The 13,284-nt window shown below is 43.9% G+C and overlaps 1 protein-coding gene across 5 annotated transcripts in view; it reads right to left on the reverse strand.

Moving 5' to 3' along the window:
- TNC (tenascin C) overlaps nt 1-13,284 on the reverse strand; it is a 73,593-nt gene that overhangs the window by 36,494 nt on the left and 23,815 nt on the right. For all 5 annotated transcript variants that reach the window (XM_069872995.1, XM_069872999.1, XM_069872998.1 and 2 more), the window contains exons 2-10: nt 11,998-12,584; nt 9,629-10,942; nt 7,608-7,871; nt 6,622-6,737; nt 6,126-6,282; nt 5,235-5,504; nt 4,224-4,409; nt 3,393-3,482; nt 2,465-2,728 (exon numbers count right to left, since the gene is read on the reverse strand). In XM_069872995.1, the coding sequence (XP_069729096.1) occupies nt 2,465-2,728; nt 3,393-3,482; nt 4,224-4,409; nt 5,235-5,504; nt 6,126-6,282; nt 6,622-6,737; nt 7,608-7,871; nt 9,629-10,942; nt 11,998-12,460 (3,124 nt within the window). In that variant the 5' untranslated portion in view covers nt 12,461-12,584. The remainder of the gene's footprint in view (nt 1-2,464; nt 2,729-3,392; nt 3,483-4,223; nt 4,410-5,234; nt 5,505-6,125; nt 6,283-6,621; nt 6,738-7,607; nt 7,872-9,628; nt 10,943-11,997; nt 12,585-13,284) is intronic.

Below are 13,284 nucleotides of genomic sequence, written 5' to 3' on the forward strand. Positions count from 1 at the left end.
TAGAGAGCTACAAAGAAACAGAAGCAAATAGCAGTGTGAAATATTCAGTCTTTCCTGTTCAGCAAGACAACATAACATTTAGCAAACTGTTCACTTTATAATCGTTACCATCCCTTGAAAGCAGTCATGGACATCTGCTAAAAAAACACTTTGTCACTTGAGCTGCGCTTCATCCATATGAAGAGACAGAAGCAACAGAAGGCTGCCAGCCTATACTACAGAAGATTTTGTGACATGTCCTTGGCTACAGGTTCATGAGATCTGAATGTTTCAGCTGTTTTTGTGTGGAGAGTTGATATACATAAAGAGATAACAGGAAGAATGTGAGAGGGGAGAGGAGGCACCAACAGAAGTTCTTCAGTTCTAAGGCTGAAAGAAGCTTTACCCTCAGTGACAGAAAATTCAGTATGTGGGAAAAAATGTGGGAAACTCCTGAATATTTTCTGGTAGAGAAGCCTCACTGCGCCTTCAAGAAGCTGGGAAGAATGTATGATGAAGTATTGGTGATTTGGAGAAGCAAAAGAAACTCTGAAAAGAAAAACTCTCTGCCCTTCCACAGCCTCGGGCTCCCTTGTTCAGCAGGGATGGCACAAGCCCCTCTAAGCAGCAGGACTGTCTCCTCCACCCACTGAGAAGAGAATGCCCCGTCCTAACCATGCCACTGGTGTTTTATACTTCAATCATTCCTCTCTGTCCCTGGTTGCTCCAAGCACTCTCCCCGGCAGTGCAATAAAACTCAGATCCCCCATGGCTCTGTAAGAGAGGGTAAAACAACAAGTTTCTCTGGCCTAGCCTGAGGACTTCAGGACCTCCCAAATACTGGGAACCTAAATAAAGAGGACTGACTTGAGGGTGGACGAGAAGCAAACTGAAGAAGAAACCTCTTGCCTCATAACACCAGGCTTACAGGTCATTTCTGCCTCTCCATGCTCATGTGTTTTGATATGCCCCTTCCTACGCAGGAGGAAGGTCACAGTGACAAGTTATGTCAACTACTGCTACTGCTTCTAAGGACCCCACTGCAGAGGCCTCTTTGTTTGCTGGCTGCTCTGAGTAAAGACTTCGACCAAATACACTGGCTAAATGAATGTATTCATAAAAAAACCCCAACTACCAAACCAGGAGAAAGAAGCCACCTTCTGAGACTTTGGAAGCCAGTACTGGGATGAGCATGTTGTGAAATTCCACAGCAAGTTGTTTCTGCCTTTTCACCATTGATGCATGAATCCTTTGAGACCACTCAGTCTTCAGACCAATGGGGAAACAGATAACTTTGAAAAAAACGAAGCAGGCTCACTCCTACCACATATGTGTGTGTCTTAAGGCTTCTTAACTTTTCCCTACACTGGACATGAGCCTGCCTTATGCACCAAGGAAGTAACTGAATACTGATGGTTTTCTGCAGTTTACACCATACCATATAACTCTCTGCTCTACTGGATTACTTGACCCTATAAAGCATTCAGAGGTTCTGCTGGCATGAACTCTACCAGGGAACATGAAACAAGTTTTGATCAGTTAAGCAGTGTAGTTATTAACTGGTAAAATCCACAGCTTCTGCCATGTGTCTACCTTATAGATGGTCTTTGGGGAGAAAAGCCTAAACACCTTGAGATCTGCTAAGGATAACAATTGTAGCTCAGCTGATTCTGATTTTACTGTTTCTACTTTACTTACAACAGCTCGGGCTCTGCCTCGTAAGATTTAGCGTGAATGCGCCTAAAGATCCAGGACTCATATTCAATACCAAGACATAATTCTGTCTGCAACAAACTCTGGATCAAAATGTTTCATAAAGAATAAAACCTTATTGAATAAGTAGTTCACTGATACTGGTTAAGAAGAGTGGTTTGTTCAAATGGTGATGGAAGAAATGGACCTCTTCTTTGTAGACACATGTAACAATCACGGTATCAAATGCAAAGCATGACTGGATTTGTTGCAGTAGCCTTTCTTGCTTTTGGATGAGAAAACTGAAAAAGGGCACCATCAGAGCCCTACTGACCCTGCTGAAGCATGATGGGTGGAGGCATGCTGTGAAAAGAATTCATTAGGCAGGAACAAGTAATGTTAAATACTTTCTGGTTGTTCTTCCTCTTAGTTTCTGGCTGTAGTAAACAAAACAAATTATAAGACATAATACACAAAAAACCCTCAGCCTTATTTAAAACAAAGGATGAGGTCTGTATTTCCTGCAGGACAAACAGCTGTGTTTGTTGTGAGTCTTCTCAAAGTGTAAGCAATAAATCATTGAGAACACGGAGCTAAACATAGTGGGTAGGGAAATACGTGGCTACCCCTCAGTTAAGTCTATCATACCAGACAGAGCAAAGTCTGCCCTGCAGGCAGCTGATGTTTCTAAGCTGTTCTTCAGACATGACTTACAGAATCAGATAGAGTAGTACTTGGAGCAGTCATTGCCCAATGATCATGTGCACAGGGTGCATCAACAGCTGTTACTCACCAGTTGAACCTTTGACAGTTGTGGGTTTGCTTTTGTGTCTGCCTTTCTCAGCCACCAGACTAATGGTGTATTCTGCCCCTGCCTCCAGCCCTCGCAGGATGAAAGAGGTGCTGTTCACAGGGATCTTCATTTCATTCTTCTCTCCAGAGGGGTGAAGATAAATGAGGCGATAATGGTCAAACTTGGCCACTGGTCTTCTCCAGCGAAGGGATAAGGTGGTTTCGGTGGGGTCACTGATTTCCAAGTCCTTGGGGTTATCAAGATCTGCAGGTTAAAAAACCCAAAGTTGACTTGTCTCTGAAATTCCCTGGGACAGTTTTTGTGGCATCTGTAGACAGGACACATCTATGGGTGTCTAGCAACAACTTAGTGTCCTATCCACCTTTTCAAGCTTTTGAAGCTCTGTTGCTGGTTTTAGGTAGAGGATGATGAAGTTCTCTTTTATAGACAAGATACACTAGGAAAAATTTCTCTCACTTAGGCTCACTTCAGCAGGAGCTACATGGAGGAGAGGCAGGAGAGAATTTACCTGGGAAATGGGGAACATTGTGAGAAAAATCCTGAATTTAAAGGGCAATCAGGACTATTGCAACCACTGAGGCTGCGCTCTTTGTCAAATCAACCGTTTGGCCATAACCACCATTCCTATGAGAAAGAGGATAGGCAGAGTAATCAGTGTAAGCATAACTATCATTAAAGAGTTCACCTGGAGACAAAACTCCCAGGGCATTTTAAGACCCTCATACAGGAAAAGGAAGCCAGATGGAAGGTCGAGATCTTTGGGGAAATGTTCCATAGGTATCAAAATGAAATCAAGAACTTTCTAAAATATTTCTTACAAGGTTACTTGGAAAGGAAAGAAACATCAGAGTGGCTCCACCTGACTTGATGCTTCCTCCAGAGTGGAAAGGAAGACCAAGCTACTCACCGGTTCCAGCATTAATGGTAGCAGGAGCGCTTTCCCTGTCCTCTCTCACTGCTGTCACTCCAATGCCGTATTCAGTTCCAGGCCTCAAACCTAAGAGATGAGGAACAGAAGTGTGAGTTCCTGTCCATGGAATATGCCTATGAACATGTTTTAAATAAGAAAGCCTGAATGTATGTAACATAAGATGTATGCTTTCCTGGATATGCAAAGAATCAAGGTTTCAGCTGACCTGATGTTACTAAATCTTTTTCCATGCACATGCCAAAGGATAAAGATTATGCCTGACTGGAAGCGCATTTTAAACACTGATGCATAATCAGAGATAGTTTCTGCTTTTAAGAGCTTGCAGTATAGGTTCTTCGACCAAAGGAAAACAAGTAGACATCAGCATAACATGGAGAAAATACTACGACCAAGCTTTTCAGGCTGGCAAGATGCCTTGCAGGTGCACAAAATACTTGCAGGTACACAAAAATGTTGCAGACGGGCATCAGTAAACACCATCCCCAGCACGTGTAAAAGCCTCTTGAACTCAGGGATGTGAAGCCATCTCCACAAAGGCATGTAGCTACCTAGAACTCAGGGACAGACTAGTGGGATTCAGAGATGCACATGAAAGTGAAATGGCTACACACCTTCTGTTGGTGAGTTATCCATCTGCAGGTGCGTAAATCTATGCATCACGTGTTTTTATTTAATTGCTTGTACCCCAAATGTGCAGCCTCTGCTCTTGACTCTTACACATGAATCAAAGGACATTTTGTCATTACATAAGTCTTCTAGGGTGACAGCAGTAGCATGACATTAACAACAATCTCTCCATTCCCCTACCTGTGAGAGTAGCTCTGGTTGTCGCTTGGTTGCCCTTTGGCACTGTGATCTCAGCGTGGTCTCCACCAGAGATGGGAGCAAACTTAATTCGATAGTTATCAATATTTGCATGGCTGTTCTTCCACTCCAAAGTAATGCTATTGTCTGTCTGTGACACCCGCTTCAGGTTTCTTGGAGCATCCAAGTCTGTAATCAACCAACCAACAAATAAATAAGTAAATAGCAATAATTCTCTTAAGACATAAGTTTCTTATGGCAGTACTGATTAGAAGGTGAAATCATCAATAAAACTGAAGTTATGTTTCATCCCAAGAGATACTACTATGTTCTTAACTACAACAAGCAGATTTATTTTAGCATGAAGTGGAAAGTTCACTAGCTCTGGAAAAAAAAAATCACTAGAAGAAATTCAACTTCTACCTCCTGAAACAAAAATAATATTTTCAATCTCAGTAATTATTTTTATTACAGAATAGACTTGTGAAAAAAACATATTTGGATGAAAATACTACTTTTCCTTTATAAATACCTCAGATTTCCAAAGGAAAAAGGACTCCCACTTTGATAAAGCATTCCCAGAATCACTAAGGAGAAAAGTAGATTTATAAATGCATGACAGAACTGAAGAGGGAAAACCAGCAAAGTTGTCTGCTTTTCTGTTATGCGTTTAGACAAACAGAAATAAGGTCTTAGAGGGAACAGGAACCATGGAAGATATTTAGCTAAGCAGACAAGTAATCCAGAGAAGTTTGTTTCCTGAAGTAGAGATTTAGGGTATGATGAGCAAAAAGTGACTTGATAACATAGTTCCCACATTCAAAATACATTTAGATACTTGAGGGGTGCAAAAAAAACCCCAAACATTCTCCATTTTCATGTACCTCTGTAACAGTGCTGACTCTGTGTTGATGCAGTAACTATCAACTCAAGCAACAAGACACACAGCACAGGAAGACTGATGGTGACCACATTACCTTCCCAGAAGTCTGGACTGTTATCCAAGCCTCTTACCTGTGACAAAGACTTCTTTCATGGGGTCGCTTTCCATGTCCCCTCGACGAGAGATGAGTGTCACTTCATACTCAGTGTGAGGCCTCAGGTTTCCAATAGAATATTGGTTTTCATCTTCAGAGAGGTCAATGGTTGTCCTGTCCCCTGGAATATCTTTGGGGCCATAAGTCAGCTCTATGCCTTCGATTTCAGCTAAGGGTTTAGACCAGGTGATAAGAGCTGTGGTGTCTGTGACATCTTTTGCCTCAATCTGGCCAGGGGCATCAAGCTCTGTTACAAAGAGAGAAAAGGGTAGTGTTTTTAAAGAAAAACTGCCAGAAAATTCATACACATTCCTGTGCTTTTAATTGCTGATGTAGAGCAAAACTAAAATAAACAGCATCTACCAACTGAAGCTTATCCTCATTTACTTTCTTCCTTTATTTTCTGTAGTTGTAGAAGAATGTGTCAAATGCCGATTCACCAGACACAAATTCATCAAAATTCATTAACAGCAGATGCTGCCAAAGGAAAGGCAAGCAGGAGCCCTAAGAGGTTCCCAACCTGCACAACAGAAATTCTCTTTTAAATAATTTCTTCATACAAATATCACTAGGATGAAAGAAATTCTAGTTCCTGTTGATGGACATTTTGAAAAAGGACAGAAGTGCATACTGCTCGCTACCTTCTAGTTAAACATACATTTCCTTAACTTTTCAGATGGGTAATTTGGAAAGGAATTAATATCTGCTTATGTATTCTTCATTAGCAGCTCTACTACTACATCCTCTCCTGGCCCCAGCCCTAGCAATACACAGTATGGAGCTTGGATTTGTTTCTGAAAACTCCCTAGGCTACACCAAAGAGCAGTTGTTTAGTGGTGGCACTACACCAAACACAGGTTGTGCTTACTTGTGGTTATCACTCGGGACAGTCCTGGTCCTCTGGTTTTGTTTTTCACTATATGGAGAGACACATTATACTGTTGCCCTGGTGCCAAACCTGGTTGCATATATGAAGTCTCTGGCCTTTTCAAGCTGCTGGTTATATCTCCATTATCATCCTTTTTCTGTAACACACAGAACAATCAATATAAATAAAAAAAAATCCAGGATGTCTCACTTATATAATGACTATTAACCGGAGAGTGGCGAGTTTAGACTAGACATAAGGAGGAATTTCTTCACTGTGAAAGTGGTGAAGCATGGGAACAGGTTGCCCAGGGAAGCTGTGGCTGCCCCATCCTGGAGGTGTTCAAGGCCAGGTTGGATGGGGCTTGGATCCAGTGGGAGGTGTCCCTGCCCATGGCAGGAGGCGGTGGAACTGGAAGGGCTTTAAGGTCCCTTCCAACCCAAACTATCCTATGATTCTACATATGGCCTCTATGCAAGAAACACTGCTTCCTTACCATGTTACGGAAGACCAGCTCCCAGCCGTCAAATGAAAAGTTCAGGGGATCCCATTCCACCTGGACAGACGTTTCTCCAACAGATTTGAATTTCAGACCTTCTGGAGCAGGCAGATCTGTGACAGAAAAACAAAAAAAAGGATATTATTACATGAGCAACAAGTACCCATAGTGAGGCACTGGCGATAGGAGGTCTTTCCACTTTTATAAATATCTGCCATGTAGGTATCTGCATCTGAAAGGTCTAATCCCTCTTCACAGCCAGTTATTCTGTCTTTGGAGTGACCTTCCTCTGACCTGCTTTAAATGTCATCTTAGAGTAAAACAAATTTAACCTAGAAATCTCCATTTTTTCCCCTCTTAAAAGAAGCCTAGTGTGGACATTTGAATTTTGGTGAGACGAAGCCTTCCCCACAACTCTAAAAACTGAGCACAGTGACTGAAGTAAAAAAGCAACCTTTGAGGCTGGGATGCTTAGATAGGGCTGTGATGTGCACAGTACAAAAAGGAAGATGAACAACAAATGGACAGATAGATGGAAAATAAGGTCTGTTAAAACACACTGAAGATGCAAACCAAATAGAATCTCCAGTTTAGTCAAAACAGTTTGAATCCAAGTGATTTCATATTGCTTTTTTACACATTGATATCTTTTTTACCTTTTTTTTTTTTCAGGAAACATTACCAGATTTTAAAAATGCACCTTCTTACAAATAAGCCAAGGGTCCTGATTTACAAAGACTCCGTGCTATATATTTGTAGGCACTGCAGAGAGCAGAAAGGCAGAGAGAAGAACAGAAAAACTGTGCTTTTAACACAGTGATTGGTATTGGAAAAGAAACAGAAAATGAAAGTGCAGAAAAGATTAATTCATCCAGAAAAGATTAATTGGAAATAGAAAATACAAAAGACATAATACCCTGAAAATTGGATGCAAATAAATATGGAATAGACAAAAGAAAGAATATGTGGAATATTGTACTCACATGTTGCTACCCTGGCACTGACTGGAATACTCTTCTTGTTTTTAAGGATGGCAAAGACACGGATAAAGTACTCTACGCCTGGCTCCAGCTCGTGGATAGTGGCAGCTGTCTGGTTTCCTGGTACAGTGAATTGCATATCTAAGCCACCGCTGCTCGTAGGGACATAGGTGATGAGGTACTCATTGACAAGGTTTTCATGCTTCCATTCCAGATTTACGGTTTTATCGGTTACGTTCGTCACAGTCAGCTCAGTTGGAGGAGACACTAGGAAGGAGGAAAAAAAGAAACCCAAAACAAACTTACAAGAATTTCTCAAGGCTCAGAAAACAATGGCATTCCCAGTTTCATATTTTCCCAGGAGCGGTTTATAAGAATTATGTAACAAACAGAGAACAGGGAAGGCATGACACAAAAATGAACTGCTTGAAGAAAGGAATGTTCAGCTGATGAAGACTACAGACATCTCCAAAAGTTGCCAGCCAATTCCTGCTCTCACACTTGCACATTACCTATAGCTGACTGTGTTCCCACTCCTCCTCTCATGGCTACTGCACAACCCTGTTACAGCTGGATCCTTAGGGATTTGACATTTAATTTAACTGCCAGCAACACATGATTTTATAGCTGGAAGTCCTGGCGTTTGTATACGGAGAACTGCATAGATTTTCCAAAGTAAAATAAAACATGATTATTTTTTGTAAATACTTTCAATAGATTACTCCACATTTGCACGTGTAAGAGCACAAGATGTGGTTTGGGAGTTCTTCCAAGATGAGGAGATTAAAAATGGGAATTTCTTTTCAAGGGTATTCATTGTCTTTTAGAGTGTTCCCAGCCCCAAAGTACTCTTTGATTACTCTATAAAGATCTTAGTTCCAAAATTTCTCCCCTGGGATCTACTAAATTAAACTACCACGTTTATAGTGTTATGCCTGTGACTATCTGGCTGCCAAAGTTTTCTATCAGTTTCCATAGAGTCAGTGGCACTGGGAAACCAAGCACGTGGCTTTGCAGCTAAGTTTCCACTCCAGCTGATCCCATGGTTTTTCTTTAAGCTTTTGTCAGATCGAACACACACACACATATATACTTTTACACATGCAAATATATAAAATGAACTTTTACCCTCAAAAGCAAAATCTATGTGGCCAATTGAGAGGTAGCCCAAGGTTCCTCCAATAACCATGAAAGCTTGCACTGCAATATCTGGCAATTCCATCGTGACAGTTGTCTCAGACTGTTCCCTCAGATAGAATAACGTTATTTTCTGTCTTTGTCTTGCCTCCACTACACCTGCTGCCTCCACCAGGGCTTGGGTTCAGAGATCTACCTACAAAGCAATGTTACTGAGCCCCTGGGGTCTTGCAGGATATATTGTTAGTGCTGTGTGTTTCATTTTCTTCTCCTACAATAGTAATGGCATTGTAAATGCAACCCCCTTTCTTATCCATCCAGCATGAGCCTGGGAATGAGAACCTGGCTGTGAGGCTCTTTATTCACTGGCATTCATTATTTACTCCATCTCATTCCTGCAAAGCCTTATTCTTTACTCAAAAATCAGTTCATATTCTTTTGACTAATCCTGCTGAATACCTCATAGGACTCTGGATACCTCTCCTTCTTCTCCATTGTTAGAATGGTTTCTTTCAGACACCTTTTTGCTTAGCATCAGGACTCACTTCAAGACACCATAAGGTCATGAAGACAAATCCCAATCAGTGTTCACTACAGTTCCAGTGACATTGTGGTGGTAGCAGACTTGGAGATAACTAATGGACTACATCACCATTATCAGCCTGTTGGCTTGCTCACCACAAAAAGTTACCAGCAACTGCTACAGTGTGCAACCCTGAAAAGCAAGGGAGACTAAAAGCTTGCTACTGGCTTTGTCACTTCTCTCATTCAGCTGTTTTGGACCATGATAAAGAGTGGTAACAGGGCCCAGCTATATAGAAATGGTTCAGAGTCTCTGAGTCTGTTGGATGCAGGAGAAGTGGTTCAAAAGGGACATTGCAACCTACCATCAGAGCAGTCATCCCCCATGTAGCCATCCTCACAGACACAGTGTCCATCGATGCAGCGGCCCACATTGTTGCAGTTGTTGGGGCAGGATCGTTCACGGCAGTCCTCTCCCATGAAGCCCTCGTGACACACGCAGTGTCCATCGATGCAGCGCCCGTGCTGGTGACAGTTGTTGGGGCAGGACAGCTCGCTGCAGTCCTCCCCTGTGAAGCCATTGTCGCACTCGCAGCGCCCCTCCACGCAGCGCCCACGGTTGTGGCAGTCTTCAGGGCACCGCAGCTCCCCACAGTCCTCGCCCGTGTACCCTTCATCACACACACACTGCCCGTTGACACAGAGCCCACGCCTGTTGCAGTCATTGGGGCACCGCAGCTCGCCACAGTCCTCCCCGATGAATCCCTCATGGCACACACACTGCCCGTTAACACAGTGCCCACGGTTGTTGCAGTCGTTGGGGCACCTTAGCTCCCCGCAGTCCTCCCCAATGAATCCCTCGTGGCACATGCACTGCCCGCTGACGCAGCGCCCGCGGTTGTGACAGTCGTTGGGACACCGCAGCTCCCCACAGTCCTCACCCAGGTATCCCTCATGGCAGATGCAGTGTCCATCCACACAGCGCCCACGGTTGTGGCAGTCCTTTGGGCACCTCTTCTCACTGCAGTCATCCCCCACGAAGCCCTTGTAGCAGACACACAGCCCATTCTCGCAGCGCCCGTTGCCATTGCAGTTGTTTGGGCAGGTCAGCTCCCCGCAGTCCTCCCCGGTGAAGCCCTCCTCGCAGAAGCAGGTCCCGTTGACACAGCGCCCACGGTCGAAGCAGTCATTGGGGCAGATGATCTCGCTGCAGTCCTCACCAGTGTAACCCTCATCACAGACACACTCGTTGTCCACACAGCGCCCACGGTTGTGGCAGTTGTTGGGGCAGAGGGGCTCGCTGCAGTCCTCACCGGTGAAGCCCTCGTGGCACACACACTGCCCGTTCACGCACCTCCCGTACACGCTACACCCCTGGGAGCAGAGCTCTTCGCTGCAGTCTGGGCCTGTGTACCCCTCAAAGCACACACAAACCCCATCCACGCACTTGCCTTGGTCGTTACAGTCAGACGGGCAGGTGGCCTGGCTGCAGTCCTCACCAGTGAAGCCTTCGTTGCAGACACATTTGCCCTGGATGCAGAGGCCGTGGTTGAAGCAGTTGTGTGGGCAGTCTGGTTCGGAGCAGTTGGGACCTTTCCAGCCAGGCTCGCAAATGCAGCCACAGATCTCAATGCTGTAGTTGCCATGTCCATTGCAATAGGGTGTTGTGTCCAGGCGACCTGTACCAACGATCCAGAAAACCCATTACTCCCCTTGGTTTGGCATGTGTTAAGTCAACACTGTACACACGACCTAAAACAGATCTCATTTTCCCAGTTCCTCACATGACACAATTTCCAGAATCACCAAAGCTTTTGACTGAGAATTCCTTCTTCTTTCTCTAGTGAGATTTAGTTTACCAGGAATGCTTTAATTCACACTAACGCCAGGGAAGACCCCCTGCCAACTACTTGGTAAATGAGCATGCTGGATTCCTCTGCCCTTCTCAAAATCTCTCTTCCAGTGACTGATCAGCTTTTCTGACTGCTTCATTAGGGCATGCACCATGAGGCATTTTTCACCAATTCATTCCAGAACATAAAAAGCCAGGCAACATGCTGTATCGTCAGCTGTGAGACTGGCTCAGAGCTTGGAGAGACAGATCACCACTGAGAAAACCTGTGTTTTCTCTCTTGTATGACCATACTCTTACGTCAGTTTAAAAAACAGCCGGAAGGGTACCACTTTTCCCCTTTTTCTAACTATTTGTGCTTGTCTACTGCCTTATTTCCTGCTTTATTTTTATTGGTGTCTATGAAAGAAAACTTGGAAACAAAATTGGTTACTTTGGCAGCTTACTCAAGGGGACAAAATGTGGAGCCAAGAGCTTGGATTACACGAGTTTTAATCTTAACTCCGACACAGACTGTCACCATGCCCAAGGCTACAAAGCGGCCCAGGCAGACTTCTGACCCACAGATCCATGAAACTGCAAAGTTGTGAATGGATGTATCACAGAATCACAGAATCACCAGGTTGGAAGAGACCCACCGGATCATCGAGTCCAACCGTTCCTATCAAACACTAAACCATATCCCTCAGCACCTCATCCACCCGTGCCTTAAACAATCTTGCATCTTGCAGGCTGGCCAAATACGTCTCAAGTTTTGATTACGTTTCAGATTCAACAGGTTAACTTTTGTTCATTCTTGAAACAGATTTGAATATCTACTCTAAACAAGATCTACAGACAGCATAAGAATTTCCCCAAGAGCAGCTCCCCAGTCTGCCTTACCTTCTACTGCCTGGGAATTAGGACAGCATCCAGGCCCGCTGGCACACTGCTCTCGTAAGGAGGATACCAGCCCCTCCAGCTCCTCTAGTCTGCTCAGCAGATCCTTAATGTCTGGAGCAGCTGCACAGCCACAAGCCCGCCGGGGAATGTTGATGCGGTGTGTGAAGACAATCTGGTTCCCCTCATTCACCGTGTGCTCCTCGTAATTCTTGACAGGCTCAATTTCCGCCTTCAGGTCTGCATCACCGCTCGCTGTATCCAGGTCCACAGAGCAAAGGGAGCCAACAGGCAACTTAATGTTGTAGACATGGTTAAAAACCACAGGTTGATTATCCTCTGGCAAGGTCATGTTTAACCCAGTCTCCCGCTTCTGCCGGATAATTCGCTTGATGAGTCCACCGCTGACATGCTGGTACAGCAAAGGTAAGATCACACAGGCCAAAACCCAGGTGGGGAGTCCCATGCTGATGTTCAATACCTTTTCAAAGCTGATGGAGACTTATATGTGTATGGCCTTTCAGTCTGGGGCAGAAATTGGAGAGACAGTTCAAACTAAGTTGAATATCCTTTCCTGGAACAGTTCTTCCCTAAAAGAAGAAGGAACAGTGTAATGGATGAACCGAGTTACATCACCCAAAAAAAAAAAAAAAAGCTGTGACACTCAATGCTTGATGGCACCCTTAAAGAGCTTAGCTGGGGTGCTACCCTGGGCACAATCTCACTTCACCCAAGCTACTGAGTTTGTTCTTACATATAATAACGATGCATTTATTTGTTTTCAGGATCTTGGTGTGCTGTGAACAAAATGTAACAAGACATGAATCTTGAAGGAAGCTACTATTATTTACAATTTAGAGCAAGTACAGTGGAGTATGGAAGGTTTAAATGTCTCAAGCTGAAGACCTGGGCAAAGCAGCCTGCTGGGTCTCCTATCAACCGAAAGCACTACTTTCAGTCAGATAGGTTAAATAAATCTATATTCTCTTATGATTCAACTAATGTTAAAAGTCTGTATTTCTTTCAGTCATTAGTCTGCCACTTGAAGGCTGGATCATGTAAAGAAACCCAAAATATTGTCAAAAGGCCTATCAACACTGCTAAGCTCATTGCAGCCCTTTTGCATATGCTTTAAATTATTCCAATTGCTTAGGAATCTGAACTCCAGGGCTTGTAGCCTAATAGGAAGTTTCACTACACTGATGATTTGTCTACAACATGAAGATAAATGGAGCTCTCTGGAAACCACTGGAGGTTAAAGGTTCTGGTACCAGAGCTTGTGGCAGAGCT

Source organism: Phaenicophaeus curvirostris, chromosome 20 (genome assembly GCF_032191515.1).
Source record: "Phaenicophaeus curvirostris isolate KB17595 chromosome 20, BPBGC_Pcur_1.0, whole genome shotgun sequence".
Taxonomy (NCBI): domain Eukaryota; kingdom Metazoa; phylum Chordata; class Aves; order Cuculiformes; family Cuculidae; genus Phaenicophaeus; species Phaenicophaeus curvirostris.